General features: G+C 34.1%; 1 protein-coding gene across 4 annotated transcripts in view; it reads left to right on the forward strand.

Annotated features, from left to right (window-relative positions):
- ARID4A (AT-rich interaction domain 4A) overlaps positions 1–16,405 on the forward strand; it is a 61,111-nt gene that overhangs the window by 12,887 nt on the left and 31,819 nt on the right. For all 4 annotated transcript variants that reach the window (XR_003681976.2, XM_007105228.3, XM_055088460.1 and 1 more), the window contains exons 6-11: positions 1,087–1,166; positions 1,261–1,355; positions 2,614–2,746; positions 5,941–6,020; positions 7,662–7,738; positions 8,126–8,292. Coding sequence is in view for 3 of the 4 variants with exons in the window: in XM_007105228.3 (XP_007105290.2) it covers positions 1,087–1,166; positions 1,261–1,355; positions 2,614–2,746; positions 5,941–6,020; positions 7,662–7,738; positions 8,126–8,292 (632 nt within the window). In the remaining variant the exon portion in view is untranslated. The remainder of the gene's footprint in view (positions 1–1,086; positions 1,167–1,260; positions 1,356–2,613; positions 2,747–5,940; positions 6,021–7,661; positions 7,739–8,125; positions 8,293–16,405) is intronic.

The following is a 16,405-nucleotide window of genomic DNA, read 5'->3' on the forward strand; positions in this document are numbered from 1 at the left end:
CACTGGCAGGCGGACTCTCAACCACTGCGCCACCAGGGAAGCCCAGAATTTTCCTTTCTTAACATTAATCTATTCTGTTAAATTGGAAAAACATTAAAAAATTGAAAAACGTAGAATTATAAAAATTAGGATTAAATCTTAAAATAATAATCACTTGTTTATGTATGCTTTCCTGTGTATGTGCTTTTTCCATAATATATATAAACGTTTGTTGATATGTATATGCATTTTAAGTATCAGAGGTAAGGATTCTGTCTTCTTGTATTTCATTTTTTTATAATGCTGGGCGTCAGGTATCTTCTGAGAAAGTTTTCTTTGTGAATATTAGATGGTAAAATCAGAGTACCTTTCTGGAAAATAAAACCTATAAAATTATCAAAATAATATATATAGCTAGATATATGAAGAGCATTGGTAGTAAATTGTTAAATTCCTTGCCCCCATTTTCTTGAAATATTTACACATAGTTTCCAAGTAGTATGATTTCTTTTAAATGTAGTAGAAATAAAAACTTGAGAAAGCTTCTGTGCAATTATGACTTACTTTTTAGAATTAAAAAAATTTTCTTTCTGGTGTTTCAACTTTTATTTCTAAACTTCTTGCATCCTCCTCTAGCAAAAGAAACAAGTTGAATCTTATGAGTTTAGAATTTGGCAACCAGTACTTCTGTTATATTAGGTTATCACGCAAATAAGTAGAAGCAGTAGAGTGAACCAACAGCATTAACGAGCAGTCAGTTTCTGTACATTAGAGATACTCCATTGATAACTGTTGCAAAAAAAACCCATAATCTTTTTTTTAAACCACGTTTTTGCTCGTTCTTCTAAGATTAAAGGTAATTTATCTGTGCTTTGACTAGGTTGCTAATGGTTTAAGAAGGTCGTTCTGTAGTGATAGAGATTGAAGAAGTGAATGGAGACACTTAAGCAGTTTGGGGCAGCCATTAACCTGTGTTTGTTTGGTATCTATAGAATGAAAAATGTGTGTATATTTTAAAAGGTTTTGAAGCATAACTAATGGTTCTTAAGCCCCAGGTAAATAGCAATAAGTGTGCATAAATTCTCTGATATCTTTTGCCTATTGCAGTGTTTGATGATGGTGATGAGAGAACATTGAGACGTACCTCACTATGCTTAAAAGGAGAGAGACATTTTGCTGAGAGTGAGGTAGGGTAACATGGATGGACTTTTTAAATTGAACACACCTACTAATGTAAAAGCAAAAAGTGATTTATTTTTAATTTGTCTGTTTCTTATCCAGACTCTTGACCAGCTTCCATTAACAAATCCAGAGCATTTTGGAACTCCAGTAATTGCAAAGAAGACGAACAGAGGAAGGAGGTCCTCTCTGCCTGTGTGAGTGTTTTCATGTACAGTAACATTACAGTTATCACAACATTAAATAAGTGGTTTTCTACAGGGGTGAAATTTGTTTGGGTGACCTTTCCACAGCATCTTGTATCCTTGTTTTAGACATTTTACGCTGAGTAGACTTTGTTCTTAATTCTTGGACAAAGTAATAGGAATAATGATCTCAACCCCTTTTTAAAAAAGGCTATTTTTGTTTTGAGTTACTTTGCCAAATTCCTTAATTGATAGGATTATTTTGCTATGTTATGTGTGTATATGTGTTTTTTTAGCCTTTTTATTTCAAAAACATTTCAAGTTTAAAAATTGTAAGAATAATACAATAAACTTTCATATACTCATCATCCAGATTCACTAAATTATTAAAACGTTTTGACACATTTGCTTTATCATTTCCTGTCTTTATATACATATATTATAATTATTTTTTATTTAATAATAATTTTAATTGGCTGAACCATTTAAGAGGAAGTTGCAAGCATCATGACTTCTTACCCCAGATAGTTTATGTAAGAACAAGGACATACTCTTATATAATCAAAGTATGGTTATCAAATTCAGAACAGATAACTTTGATAGAATGCTATTATCAATGCTATTATCTTATAATATATAGTACCTATTTCAGATTTTGCCAGTTGTCCCAATAATAGCCTTTATACCATCGCCTGATTCCAGGATTCAATCCAAGATCATGCAATGCATTTAGTTTATGTGGTTCTTAAGTCTCCTTTAATCTAGAAAAGTTCCTCAGCCTTTTTTTGTCTTTTCATGACAGTGACATTTTTGAAGAGTACAGGCCAATTGTTTTGTAGATTTTTCCTCATTGTGGCCTTGTCTGATTGTTTAATTATCCAGATAGGTTATCTAAATAAACCTCCTGATGTGTTTGGTGAGATCTTTTCCTAACCTGTTTGGAGAATTAGAGTTATATTATCTGGAACCTGGCATACATAAAAAGTGGAAGGGCAGTCTCTTAAACTGTATTTGGCACAGTGAGTACTTCCTGGTGATATAGCTTTTCTGTCCCAGCCGGTGATTGGCATGAGAGTCTAAGTCCAGGTCCTCACTGATCTAGTGAAGTGGACTCAGAGTTACCATGGACAGCGCAGGACTACTTCTTTGGGGCTAGGGAAGTATCCATTTCTTCAATTCCAACTTGAATGAAGAGGCTACTACCCTGGGGTAATGACTATATCAAAAATGGTTGATGTTAAGATCATGATAAAGTTAATCTAACTTTTAGTAACGAAGATGAAAAAGAAGAAGAAAGTAGTGAAGAGGAAGATGAAGATAAGCGACGTCTCAATGATGAATTATTAGGAAAAGTTGTAAGTGTGATATCTACATCTGAGAAGAGTGAATGGTATCCTGCTTTGGTAAGTAAGGTTTCTTTGCAAAGTTAATTAACCATTTAAAGTATTTGTTTAACATGGATTTTAAGAAAGCATTTAAAATATTTTGAGAGTGTTACACAAATTTAGTTTGGACTTTATTGCAAAATTGAGCAATCCTACTCAGGTCCCACATACTTCACTGTCTTCTTTTGTTACTTCCTTTATTTAATTCTCTGTAACCAAGTATTTATTGAGATCTTTCAGTTTTTCCTTCAAAATGTGTCCAGTGGTCTGTTTTTACTCTGTTCCCATCACCTTTTTTCACCTGATATATAGTACCTACCACCAGCTTCTCTTAACTTGATGCCTGAATGCTTTCTTTACTAAATTCAGACTTATTTTCTAGAAGTAACTTTTATAGAGAAATTTTAAAACATTGATTTAATCACGATAGTCTCATTCTCAAAAAAAAAAAAACCCGGCACTGACTCTGCCTAATGAATCAGTTCTGCATTTTTAGATGGATATCTGTGGTCATCCCTAGCTCTTAGTTTGTTTCTCATTTTCTAGTGTAAGCTGTCTACTTAGGCTCTTTCTTAACTGCTCCCTGTGTAAGACACTTCACTCCTCCAGTCCTTTACCCCTTAAATCAATTAGTATTTACTAAGGATTTGCAGTGACTTCAGCTTTGCTCTAAGCTCCTTAAGAAAAGAAAGAGGTATGAGACATAACACATTGCCCTCAAGGAGTTTACTATACACATCTCAAAGACTGTATAGTAGTTAAATATTATATAGTAATTTAAAAAACTTTTGGTGCAGACAGTGGAATAGGACAAAGTTATGAAAAGGAAGGGTATACCTAGACTTTAGAAATGGCAAATCTTGGGTAGGTTTGTAGAGAAAACTAACCTTTGCTTACTTGGGAAAGGAATGAGAAGGTATGGGCAAGAGAATTACTTCATAAGAGGAATCAATAGTACTTGGTAATACCTATCTCCCCTTTCTCTTCTTCCTACTCCTCTCCTCTTAACTATGTCTTAAGGCTCAGTTCAGGTCCTACCTTTCCTGCAGATTCTCCCCTAACCACTTTAACATAAGTATGCCCCTTCTTCTCTGAGTTTTGATATCACTTATATCTCTCATAATAATTTTGGCACAAAATACCTCCCAAATTAGGTTAGACTCCTTTAAAGAACTGAGGCCTTTTTTTTTCTTTTTTAAGTTTCAATGTGCATGTAAATACATTACTCAATTCCTGTGTAGTAGATTTACTTTACATAGGAAAAGTCTGAAAATCCTTTGAACCTTTCAGTTGTATAGGCCAACACGTAAATGGGTTTGGATTCAGAATACTCAGGTCATAATTTGTCAAGAGATTAAAAAAAAAAAAAAGCCTTTATTTACTCAACAGGTTTATCATTTCCCAGGTGATAAAATAAAAGATGAGTTAGAGTCAATGTAAGAATCAATCTTACATTTGATGATTTTAGTGTACTGCAGAGAATAATCCAAGTAACTGTAATATAAAATAGTATACATTCAATATTAGGACTTCTTGTCCTGAGACCTTGCATTTATTTGAAGAAAATCCAAAAAGAAAAAAAAAGCCTTCATGAAGCTTTTGAGCTGAGCCTTGAAGGATTTAAAGTTAGTTAGCAGAGCTTCACTAGAGAACTTTCTTAGAAGAAACAGAATAAGTAATAGGAAAGAAGGGGGTTTGTTCGTGAAACTATTTGCTCTGGGAATCCAGTTTGGCTAAATATTAGATGTGAATAGGGTTATAATAGGAAAGAAGACTGGGAAATAATTTGGATCGAGGGCAGAAGGGTCTTTAAAATTTCATCTAAAGAATCTGGACATAGTTCTGCATAGAATTTTTCAGAAGAGTGACATTATTTGAGCTGCATATTTAAGAATGTTAATGACGCAGTGGTATGGTGGATGGATTGTTGTTGAAAGGAGTGGAGGTGATAGGAATCAATTTGGAGGCCATTAGAGTGGTTCACAGGTGAGGTAATTAAGCCTTGGGTTCTGTCTGCTCATCCTTTAAGACTTAAGCCTTTGCCTCCACACATTTTCCCTTCCCAGGTCTGGTTAAATCTTCCTCCTAGGTGTTTTTATTGATATTTTATCTTATGCCTAGTTGGTATCACTGTACTTAGCCTTTGTTATGTTTTTTTTTGTATTTACCCTTCCATTTCAGTGTTAGCTCCATGAGGACAGACACAGCTATGTTATTAGTCTAGTAATTACCAGCACCTAACAAACAAACAAAAAAACATTTAATACCATCTGATGTTAAGACAGCTGATACAACTGCCAAGAATTTTTGATTGTCTGGACATAACGCTGTTTAATACGATAGTCATGAGCCGTGTGTGGCTATTTAAGTTTAAATTGTAACTTAATTAATATTAAATAGAATTAAAAATTCAGTCTCTCAGTTGAACTGGCCACATTTCAGGTGCTCAGCCCCATGTGATTCATTGCTGCTATATTGGTCAGTGCCGACAGAGAACATTTCCATCATTGCATAAAGTTCTGTGGTTGGTACTAGATTACCACAGAGGGGCTAATGTTGAGCAGATACAGTTCAGCGATTTATTAGTAGCCTTTAATGTTTTTTAAATATTAAATTCTGTAAAGAATATACAGAGATTGGTTAGTTACTAATATTAAGACATTTGTTATTTTTAAAAGTTAAGAAATTTAAAAGTTCTTCACTCAGATTTTCTCTGATTTGTTTAATTACTAAAAATTGTACATGCCTTGGTAAGAATGGGAACTTAGGTGCTTATTTTAATCAAATAGCCAGATTTCAAAATTGATCCTGATTTAAGTGCATTTAAAAAAAATTAAAATATGGCATGTCTTCATCATAGATCATACATTTTGTTTTTTGGACAGTAAATGAGTTATTATTATTTGGCTTAGAATAAATCCTGATATTTTTAAAGTGGTCACATTATGGTTTATATTTCATTAATTATTCATTTTATTATCTAATGACTATGTATATTAAATATCTAGAAAGCCAATATGCTAAAGAAAAATTATAAGGCAATCTTTTGTAAGTAATTTATTATGGTATGGAAGCTGTTGACAATGAACGTATTTCTTGTCAAATATAATCATTTCAAGAAGTTAGGGGATCCAGAATTGTTATTTTAAAAAATATATTCTTTCTTTGAGTAGGGAAAGTAGTAATCAATCTGCTTTTATTTTATATTTCAGGTAGTATCTCCCAGTTGTAATGATGATATCACAGTGAAAAAAGACCAATGTTTAATTCGGTCATTTATCGATTCTAAATTGTGAGTAATGAATCACTTAATAGTGTTACATTGGGAGAAAAAAATGGAAATCAAGACCTTATTTTTTAAAGTTTAATCATTTCATGAACTGAGAAGTTGTTACCTAATATGTTTTGACTTTTTTGTAATGTAGGTTACTTAAAAAAAATTTTTTTTGATAAATTTATTTATTTTAGTTTTGGCTGCATTGGGTCTTCAGTTGCTGTGTGCGGGCTTTCTCCAGTTGCGGCGAGTGGGGGCTGCTCATTGTTGTGGTGCGCGGGCTTCTCATTGCGGTGGCTTCTGTTGTTGAGGAGCACAGGCTCTAGGCACACAGGCTTCAGTAGTTGCAGCACATGGACTCAGTAGTTGTGGCTCGCGGGCTCTAGAGTGCAGGCTCAGTTGCTGTGGCGCATGGGCTTAGTTGCTCCGCAGCATGTGGGATCTTCCCGGACCAGAGCTCAAACCCATGTCCCCTGCACTGGCAGGCAGATTCTTAAGCATTGCGCCACCAGGCAAGTCCCTAAAATTTTTATATAAAAACTGAACAACAATATGTGAGAATAATATTTAAAAAGTTTTAAAATAAAGCATAGTATTGATTTTCTTTTTAATTGTAAGAATTCTTTTTTTCTTTTTAAAATTTAATTAATTAATTTATTTATTTATTTATGGCTGCATTGGGTCTTAGTTGCTGTGTGTGGACTTTCTCTAGTTGTGGCGAGCAGGGGCTACTCTTCTTTGCGGTGCGCGGGCTTCTCATTGCGGTTGCTTCTCTTGTTGCGGAGCAAGGGCTCTAGGCGTGCAGGCTTCAGCAGTTGTGGCTCACGGGCTCTAGAGACCAGGCTCAGTAGTTGTGGTGCACGGGCTTACTTGCTCCACGGCATGTGGGATCTTCCCGGACCAGGGCTCGAATCCGTGTCTCCTGCATTGGCAGGCAGATTCTTAACCACTGAGCCACCAGGGAAGCCCTAATTGTAAGAATTCTTTATTTTTATTATGTGTACTATTTCCTATTATAAAACATGAAATTTACTTTTAATAGAATTTATATTACTAGAATAATTATTTTGACTTTTTTCTGATTAAAAGTCAGATTTTGAACTCCTATAAAAATTAATTTTAAAAAAGGTCAGAGTTTTAGAAACCTTCCTTCACTTCAACTTTGCTTTGTTTCCAAAAAATGTAAAATTATGTATTTATTGAGTTGTGATTCTCTGTGAAAAATTTGATACCATAATATATCTTACAATGATAAAAATATTTTAATGTTACCATCTATTAAATTTTTCATACTGAACTGAACAGTCAATTTGAGAAATATGAAAGATCAAAATAGACACTATAAGGAAAACACCATGCTGATATAAACTACCCCATATTGTAGGTAAGAGGGTTGCATAAGTTGAAATATTAACAAATTTGAGGCTCTCAAATTAGTGTGCTTTGAGTATGTGAATCTTTAGAATTAAGATATTAGCTTTGCCTATATTACCTCTTGCCCTTTATTAAGGATTAGGATATACATGGTCTTTTTAAAACAATTTATAGGTAAAATAATTTTGATTTTGAGATTTATATTTTCTGTGTTAACATGACTCTTTAAGTGATAATTCGTATTTAATAATGGTTTCCCTCCTATTTATTCTTCTCTATAATTAGTTATTCTATAGCAAGAAAGGATATCAAGGAAGTAGACATTCTCAATCTACCTGAATCTGAGCTCTCTGCTAAACCAGGTAAAATAAGGATGAAATCAATCCATTATTTCATGATGTGACTCTAAATGGCAAATTTAGTGGCAAAAGCAAGACTGAATATTTTCTGGTGCCATTTTAACTGTTTAGAGTTGACATCCACTCTTCTTTAATGTCTTTTTAAAATATCTAGATAAAGTATTTGACTTTAATTCTTTGTATGTTTTACCACTAACATTTCTGACAGTATTCCCTGGAGAAAAATAAACATTAATATAATATTATAACTTATATGTTCAAATTTACTGTATCATTTTAGAAATGACAGCTGAATTTGAATCCAGATCTTCTGACTCTGAATGTCATGGCTTTGTATTATTCTATGGTGCTAATTCCATAACAACTGCTGAAGTACATTTTTACTTTTAGGGCTGCAGAAAGCAAGCATCTTCTTAAAAACTAGAGTTGTTCCTGATAATTGGAAAATGGATATAAGTGAAATCCTTGAGTCATCCAGTAGTGATGATGAAGTTGGCCCTGCTGAAGAAAATGATGAAGAGAAGGAAAAGGAGGCCAAAAAGGAAGAAGAAGAGATGGTAGGTGAAATTTCATGTTTGTAACATATGAAAACATTTTAATACTCTAAAAATAATACCTTCTTATATTTTCCCTGTGTTAGATTCTTTATATTATTTGTTGCTGTCTTTTCCTAGCTCAGCTTTATTTGGAAAAGGGGGAGCTTTCTGGCTTTTAGCTTAGTGGGCAAATCAGAACTAATGTTTAGTGGGTAAGAGATGACAAAGAAGAACTTTTCAGGTTAAATGAGCAGCAAGTGCAAACTTTTTTTTTTTATAACATCTTTTCCAAATAACCAAGGAGGAAGGAAATGTAACTTTTAGGTATATTACATGTGTTAACTCATTTAAATTATTGCCAGATGGAGTAACTGTTATTATTCTACTTTAAAGAGAAAAGTGAGGGTCAGAAAGATTAAATAACTTTCCAAAGATGACACAGCTCAAATGTGGAGAGCAGAGATTTGAACACAGGTCTGGTCTGTCTTAACTTTGAAATCTCACCTCTTTTCAGACATTTCACAGTATCTCAAGGATAATGAGGATTAAAAAAATCCTATCTAAATGGAAGAATATTTCATTTGGCAGTTGGATAAATCATAGAAAAGATTTTGATTGTATTTTATAGGTGCTAATGGTTTTCTTTGTAATATCACTGTGTTGTTAAGGATGTATATGTAATTGTAGGAAATCATTCATGAAGTACCGCATAATTGCTTACATGAATATTGCTGTCTATTTTTTCAGCAGTGTTTTGTCAAGTGGGATAAACTGTCCAGTATAGTTTTGGTTGTTATGAGGTAAAGGGGCTTCGGGGCAGACAAAGAGAATGAGTTTACTGAAAAAGACCTATTTTAGCATGAAAAATATTTGCTTGGAAAATGTGGAATGTTTGTTTCTGTTTTACATACACAAGAATTTTTGAAACAAAATGAGTGTACTGGTATGTGATATAGGGCATAAGGTATTTCTTCCCTTTTACTTCCCCTGCAGTATTTGGCTTTTTGCACTCTGAAATCAGAATGGCCGTTCATACTTACAGGCTGCCTACAGAGTTGCCATAGTAACGGGCTGTTGGTTTTAAGTGAGCATGCTCGGAAAGACAGGAAGGTTTTGCAGAGGCTTGGCGGGTTGCCAATGGAGGTTTGCCAGATGCTTTGAAATGGGCCGTCTTTCTTTTCCTTTCATGTAATGTCTGATTTTTATGTGGAAGAGAATGTAAGTAGTGCTGTATAACCCTGCGGATGCTATGCCCTAAGAGGGAAAGCAAATATTGCAAGTCAGACTGAAAAATGTTCAGATACTGTACTGATTAAGTAGAAGGGGAATCTAACCATTTTACATGTGAAAGAAAATGCAGCATATAGGTAAGATTTTTTTTATATATTACCATTTTGATTGCCAAAGATGAGGTTAAAGAATTTTAGGTATTGATGATATGGCTGATATGGTAGGACTTGTAACCAAGCGTAATTGTTTCATGTAAAAGAGACAGTAGGAGTCTATTTTTAGAATATCAGGATGAAGGCTATTTTTCTGAAACATAAGATAGATTTTGAAATGAAAATGATAATGACAGTTTGGAAAAATTTGGGATTTAAAGTCTAAACATTAAATGTGATTTTTGTATTTTATCTGTATTTATTTATAGATTATATGTTTTCAGGGTAAATAGGCCACATTTTCAGGGTGTGAACTGTTGCAGTCTGGTTTTGCTTTTTTTTTTTTTTTTAAATTAACATTGAAGTTAGGATCTTATATTGCCAAATACCGAAATACATAGTCTCTTGATTTTTGCTAATACTTTTAATTTGTATCCCTTTCAAAATTGCATTTTCCCTGATCCCCACCCCCCCAAAAAACCTGAAATTTTAAACAAAGAGGGTTAAAAAGGCTGTGTAGTAAGGCTAGAGAGTATGGCTGTGAAATAGTAAGTAGTAAATAGTGGTCTTATAGCTATTAATTTGTAAAAGTCGTAATGTTTTATTTAAGCTGTGAGTAAATGTTAGTAAAAAAAAGAATGAAGAGCAGAGGCAAGCTCTGTTACCTATTGTTTGCAGGTAGTAAGTAATTTAAAAAGGTAAGGACCTTTGTAAGGATAGTATCTTCTTAAAATGTATTACTTAAATTATGAACTGTTAAAACTAAGTGAACCAAGATGCTTTTCATCTACTAAAGAAAAAAAAAGCACAATCACAAAATGTAGTCACTGATTATATGATTATTTAAAACTATTTTTCAGATATTCATTTTCATGCATATACTTTATTGAATTACCTAATAGAAACTAATTTCCTCTTTTTCTCTGGCTGTACAAGTAGATTTTCTTGAGTGAGATTTGGTTGCTTTAGAAAAAAAAAAAATCAGCTGCATTTCTTGCTCTTGGATTTAAGATTTAGATGCTGAATCATTCTAACCTGTCTTGGACAGTAATTTTTAAAAATTTGATATATTGTAAAACTGAAAAACAGTTTAGTCTATATTTAGCAAAGGAAAAAAATGGATATGGTATAAAATGAATTAAAATCTGATAAGCCAGGGCCTACCTGGCTTAGTCATTACAGGCCTTTACTATATAAATGAGGCTAAGCTGTTGTATTTACATTACAGATCCTATTCTTCCCAAAATGTAATTATGCTGTGCTTTCCATGAGGATTTAATGTTGCTTGACAATGATCAAAAAGATCTTTTATAATATTCTATAAACCACTGTAACAATACTTTAGCCAGCCATTTGGTGTTTGTAAATTTTATGCAGTAGAATCATACAAGTGTTAGATACTTCTGCAATACTAATGGGCAGTGGACATTGTTTTTATATTTGATACTTTGAGTACCCTAACATAGCCTTAAATAAGGAGATTTGAGATTTACTGTGGAGGAGCATCTTTTATACTTAATATTATTTTGAATTCCTAAGCATTGGTAGTTCAGGATTTGAGTACAAGAAATATATTTCATACTATTACTGGGTAGGAAGAGACTTGAGAGTCTGACAGGAAGTAGGTCCTACCTATATTGATGACTCTACATTTTAAGTCATTGATAATTATATTGAAAAAGGTTCTGGAGGATATTTTTGTGGGTATTACTTAAATGTCTTTTGTTAGGACGTTTTTATATTAGAAAAGATATTACTGAATTTCCTTTTGAGTTTTGAAATTGATTGAAAAGTTCATGTAAACATAAACAATGATGTCAGGTATTCATTTACTCTTATATTCACTTTGGATGAATGTAGAAATGTTGTCTAAGGGTAAAATAAATAGGTGATTGTTTAGAAGACTGAATATCAGGTGGGAATTTGACTAGTCTTAGTTCTTTTATCCTTTTGGTTTGCTATAGGTAGGCTTATATGTTGGGCCCTTTCAAAAATCTCCTCTAATTTCATATTTAGTAATGAAAATTAGAATTTAGTGAATTTTTATAAGAAATGCTCTTTTTTGTTTAGAAGTATTGACACCCATTTCTCCAGTCGTTGAATTTCTAGGGATCACTGTTACATTTAATTCCTAGGATTACATTCCCCTATTATAAAAAGCATAAGTGCTTGAGCTTTTTAATTCATCGAAATGTGAGTTTTTTTAATGTTTAAATCAAGTGTTATTTTTGTGTATTTATGCCTTTTTGTAGATCAACCATAAAGGCATTTGTTAGTGATCATTCAAGATCACTTTGGGTATAAACCTATAGTAAATGCTTGATAACTCAGGAAAATCATGTTAAGTCAATAAAGTTTACAGAAAATTTAAAGGCAATGTTAGTATTTTAGGTATATCTAGTCACTCCCGCTGCCAGTCAGGTGTTTCTGAGTAGACCCTATAAAGCCAGGCTTCAATGAATAACTGAGGCTTTAGCTTGCATTCAAATGTAATGACTTATCTGCTAAGGTCTTAAAGTGTAGCCTGTTAAATAAGCAAGCAAAAATGTCCTAATGTCTTTAGCAAAACCTTTCTTCACAGTGTTAGCATAAGACTCTAACCAAATTAGGATCACCTAATCAGATTAATGAGGATTGCACATCTGTACACACACATACACCTACATTTTAATGTACTTATGGAAAAAGGTATTTTATAGTTGTGGTAGTAAGACTGATTTTAAAACCTTAGATTTGATAGCATGTGAACCACAGCTTGATGACTGAAAGTAAGATGTATGTACCTTTTAAAATGGGGGGGGAGATTACTAATTTGTTATAGGCAGGTTGTTTGTAAACTGTTTTGTGAAATTATAAAACAGTGTCTTACCACATAATGAATATATTAGGCATGACATGTGGTTTCTGAAATTTTCTGTTTAAGTGTACACACAGAGAAGAATGGTACCACTCTAAATTTTGTGATTAACAAATTTCACTGGGCCTTCAATACTATTACTCGGTTCTCAGTTTCTATAATCTAATCATTATCTCCTCCATTAAGCCAGCAACCCTACCCCCACTCCACTCACTTTGGAAAGAAACTAGGAGCTTCAAATTGGGAGCCAGCTCTAAACCCCACCTGCCTGCTCTCCTTCCCTTAATGTACAATTGATAGTATGTTGTCCTCTTCTGTAAGATGAGTCCCTCTTTTTAGGCTCTGGATCTCATTCCCTTCTTTCTTGTCTTAGACTGTGAAGTATCTCTTTTCTTTCCAGCATCTTTAATCTATTCCTTTCTGTTGTATCCTTCTTATCAGCTTTTAAAAACATGCTTACATCTCTTCCAGCCTTCTGGCAACCTGTCCAGATTCCTTCCACCAACCCCTCCACCTTATGGCCAGATTGCTCAGAGGTATATACACCGTTGTATTTCCTGACACTACCACCCTGCCCCCCGTTCACTCAATTCATTGTAGTGCATCTTGTACTTCCACCACACCTAAAACAACTAAGATCACCAGTGACCTCCAACAAATTTTTGTCATGATTTCATTTGACTCCTTAGTAGGTATTCAGCATCTTTGACTTGCCTACCTTCTTAAATCACCTGACATACATGACATTACATTTTTTTCTGGTTTACTTCCTAACTAAATGATGTAATGACTCCAAATCTATATGTGCATCAAAGATGTCTCTTATGTCTCTTCTTAACTCCAGGCATTTATATTAAAATTCCAATGAGGATTTCTTCATATTTTCAAAGTCCTCAAACTCTATATGTGCAAGACTGCACTCATCTTTTCCCCCAAACCTGTCCTTTCCCTGTTTGTTCCTAATCTACTTGAATAGAAGCACCATCCACCCAGTTACTCAAGCTAGATAAATGGAAGTCACCTTAGTCCTCTCACTCTTGCCTCCCTATCCAATGAGACATCAGATCCTGTCTCTTCTACTTACTTTATATTATAGCTCTCAAATTTGCCCACTTCCCTCAGTTTCTACCCTCTGTCACCTTAGTTCAAGCCACTCTTCTCTTTCACCTAGCTAGACTGGTGCAGTAGCAACTTGTTCTTTCCATGTCCATGCTTTCCCTACTCCAGTCTGTTCCTCTGTACTGCATCGAAGTAGGTTTTATAAAACTAGAAATATAAAAATGAGATTCCTCTTGGAATAAATTAATTTTAGGGCACAAAAATAAAAATAAATACCAGTCATTGACGATAAAACTGTGACTAAAATTAGCGTGTCTTACTTCATGGAACTTATTGAGCACTTATAACATGTTGAAACTTTGAGGGCTACAAACATGAATAACCTAAAGTAAAAAAAAATCTCAGCATTAACACCTCTCTCTCCCTCTCCCATGCTCTCTTTCTCTCTGCTGCAGGGGGAGGGGTCGTCTTTCCATCATCAGGTGGCAAGACTAATTCAGGCATTGACCCTCTCTGTGGACTGTGACAGTAGCTCCCCTTTCCCTTCCAATCCAGCAAACTCAGAGAACTTTTAAAAATACAAATCTGACCTAATTCCTCTCTAGCTCTCTCAAACCTCACATCTACCCAGTGTCCAGTTCTGATTCTCTAACATATCATTACAAAGTCCTTTCCTAATCACAGCCTGCCTTTGCAAGCCTCATGTTTATGCTGTTTGCTCTTGTTCCCGGGCTGTATGCTCTTCACATTCTGAGGCTTTCCCTACTATTACCACCATCACCGCACCCCCAGCAGAACCATTCATCCCCTCACCTTGCTCCTATATTCTTTTATGTATTTTACAACACTTATCACATTTTGTCGAATTGGCTGGTTTTACATTTCTACACCTCCTGCCAGACTTGAGGGCCAAAAGTGTCTTCTGATTTGAATTGCAATACTTTTGCAAAAGTCTGTGATTCATGGTAACTATCAAAAATGTTTGAGCTGTATTTGAAGGCATAGTGTCCAAAGTCAGAAAATACATAATCTAGTAGTAGATAGATATACAACTACTATAATACTAGGCAGTTATACTCCTGCTAACTAAAATTGTAAATTGCTTAAAATTATGATCATATTCATGCCTCTTCTATATCCTTAGCCCCCTTCCCTGCGCTGGCATTTTACGGGGTGCATAGTTACTCTTCACATCCTTGACTAAACAAAGGGAAGAAGGCTCATCAGCAGTCTAGTGGGTTCTTCCTCCCATTATTATAGCCCTCTCCCACTTCAAAACCCTTGAGGGATGAAAAACCCTCTTGGCTCCCGACCGGGAGAGAGACCCTGCAGGTATTGTGATAGCAAGCACAGCCCCCATACAAAAGTCATAAAGGCAGAGTCTTCTAGTTGGAGGCATTTTCTCCCATGTGCAGTTTTACTCTAAGGTGACCAACAAGACAGCTGTTTTAAAAAAAAAAATGATTGTGAAGAATTACTTATTGTAAGAGATTAAGCAATTTTGAGTTTTGCGAAGACCATCAGGTAAATTTAAAACTTTGTTTATAGCGTCATCTTTTTTTTTTAATCGAAATAAATTTCCTTTCAAGCAGGCAGTTGTTTTTAAGTAGAATTCTTTATTCATTTATATCTTGTTTTTTACACCTGATGACTGCATTCTGAGCTTAAAATTTTATGGCTATAGTTTCTCATGGTACTTAAAACACTCTTGACATCCACTAACTTTTAATTCCAATGAATTTAAACTACCAATTTTTATCTATAAAACTATATTCTTAATCATTAAGAATTTATCAAATGTTTGGTAAAACCTTAATAAATACCTAATTTGCAATTGATGGGTTCATTTTGTTTACTTGCTTTTGGAAGAAACTTTGATTTCAAACCAGTGCTTTGTAAAAACAATTGCTTTTACATATACTGGATACAACAGTCTTCTTTGAATTCTGTAAGATCATAAATCTAAAAATGAGGTGTTAGTCTGAGGAGAGACTATTGTGATTATGAGGGACAGGCAAAGCATAGAGCCAGTCTGGTATAAGTTGTTTTTGTTTATTTCCCCATACCAGAAGTCCTTAAAATTAGTATCTGAAATGATTCTTAGGCTACCAGATTAATCTTTTCTTGAGTTAACTCATTGGCAGTTGTTTTTACAACCTTGTAAAAGCAAAATTTTTTAATTCACTTGAGGAAAAAATTGCCATCTCTTGATCTGAGTATTTAGTAAAGACCTCTATTAACTCTGTAGTGATTATTAAGTCTGTATGTATATTGCTAACTATTAAGTCTGTATATTGCTAATTTTTGAGGCTTACTAGAACTTTGACTTAAGTTTCTTAATATTTTGTTAAACTGAAAGTACTCCGATGCTATAAGTCATTCTTAATGAATGTACTGAAAGAAAAAAAAGACTGTACTGAGGGAAAGACTTCTCCCTTGATTGCCTCATGCTTTTTTTATTATATATTTTAATCGACCTTGATTGCCTCATGTTTTTTTAATATATTTTAATTAACTACATGTTTATTGATCTTGGCTATATAATTAGCTGTTAAAAACTTAAAAAAATTTTTTTGCTCGCTGGATTTGTGAGCACTCAATATTTATTGCTTGACAGTTGCCTTTGCTTTGAATATGGCCTTGAAAGACAAAAGTCTGAATTCTTGTTTTGGAACATGGAAAAATAGTAGTACTCTGGGGCTTCCCTGGTGGCACAGTGGTTAAGAATCCTCCTGCCAATGCAGGGGACACGGGTTCAAGCCCTGGTCCGGGAAGATCCCACATGCCGCGGAGCAGCTAAGCCTGCGTGCCACAACTACTTAGCCTGCCCTCTGGA

This window comes from Physeter macrocephalus, chromosome 11 (genome assembly GCF_002837175.3).
Source record: "Physeter macrocephalus isolate SW-GA chromosome 11, ASM283717v5, whole genome shotgun sequence".
NCBI classification, from domain to species: domain Eukaryota; kingdom Metazoa; phylum Chordata; class Mammalia; order Artiodactyla; family Physeteridae; genus Physeter; species Physeter macrocephalus.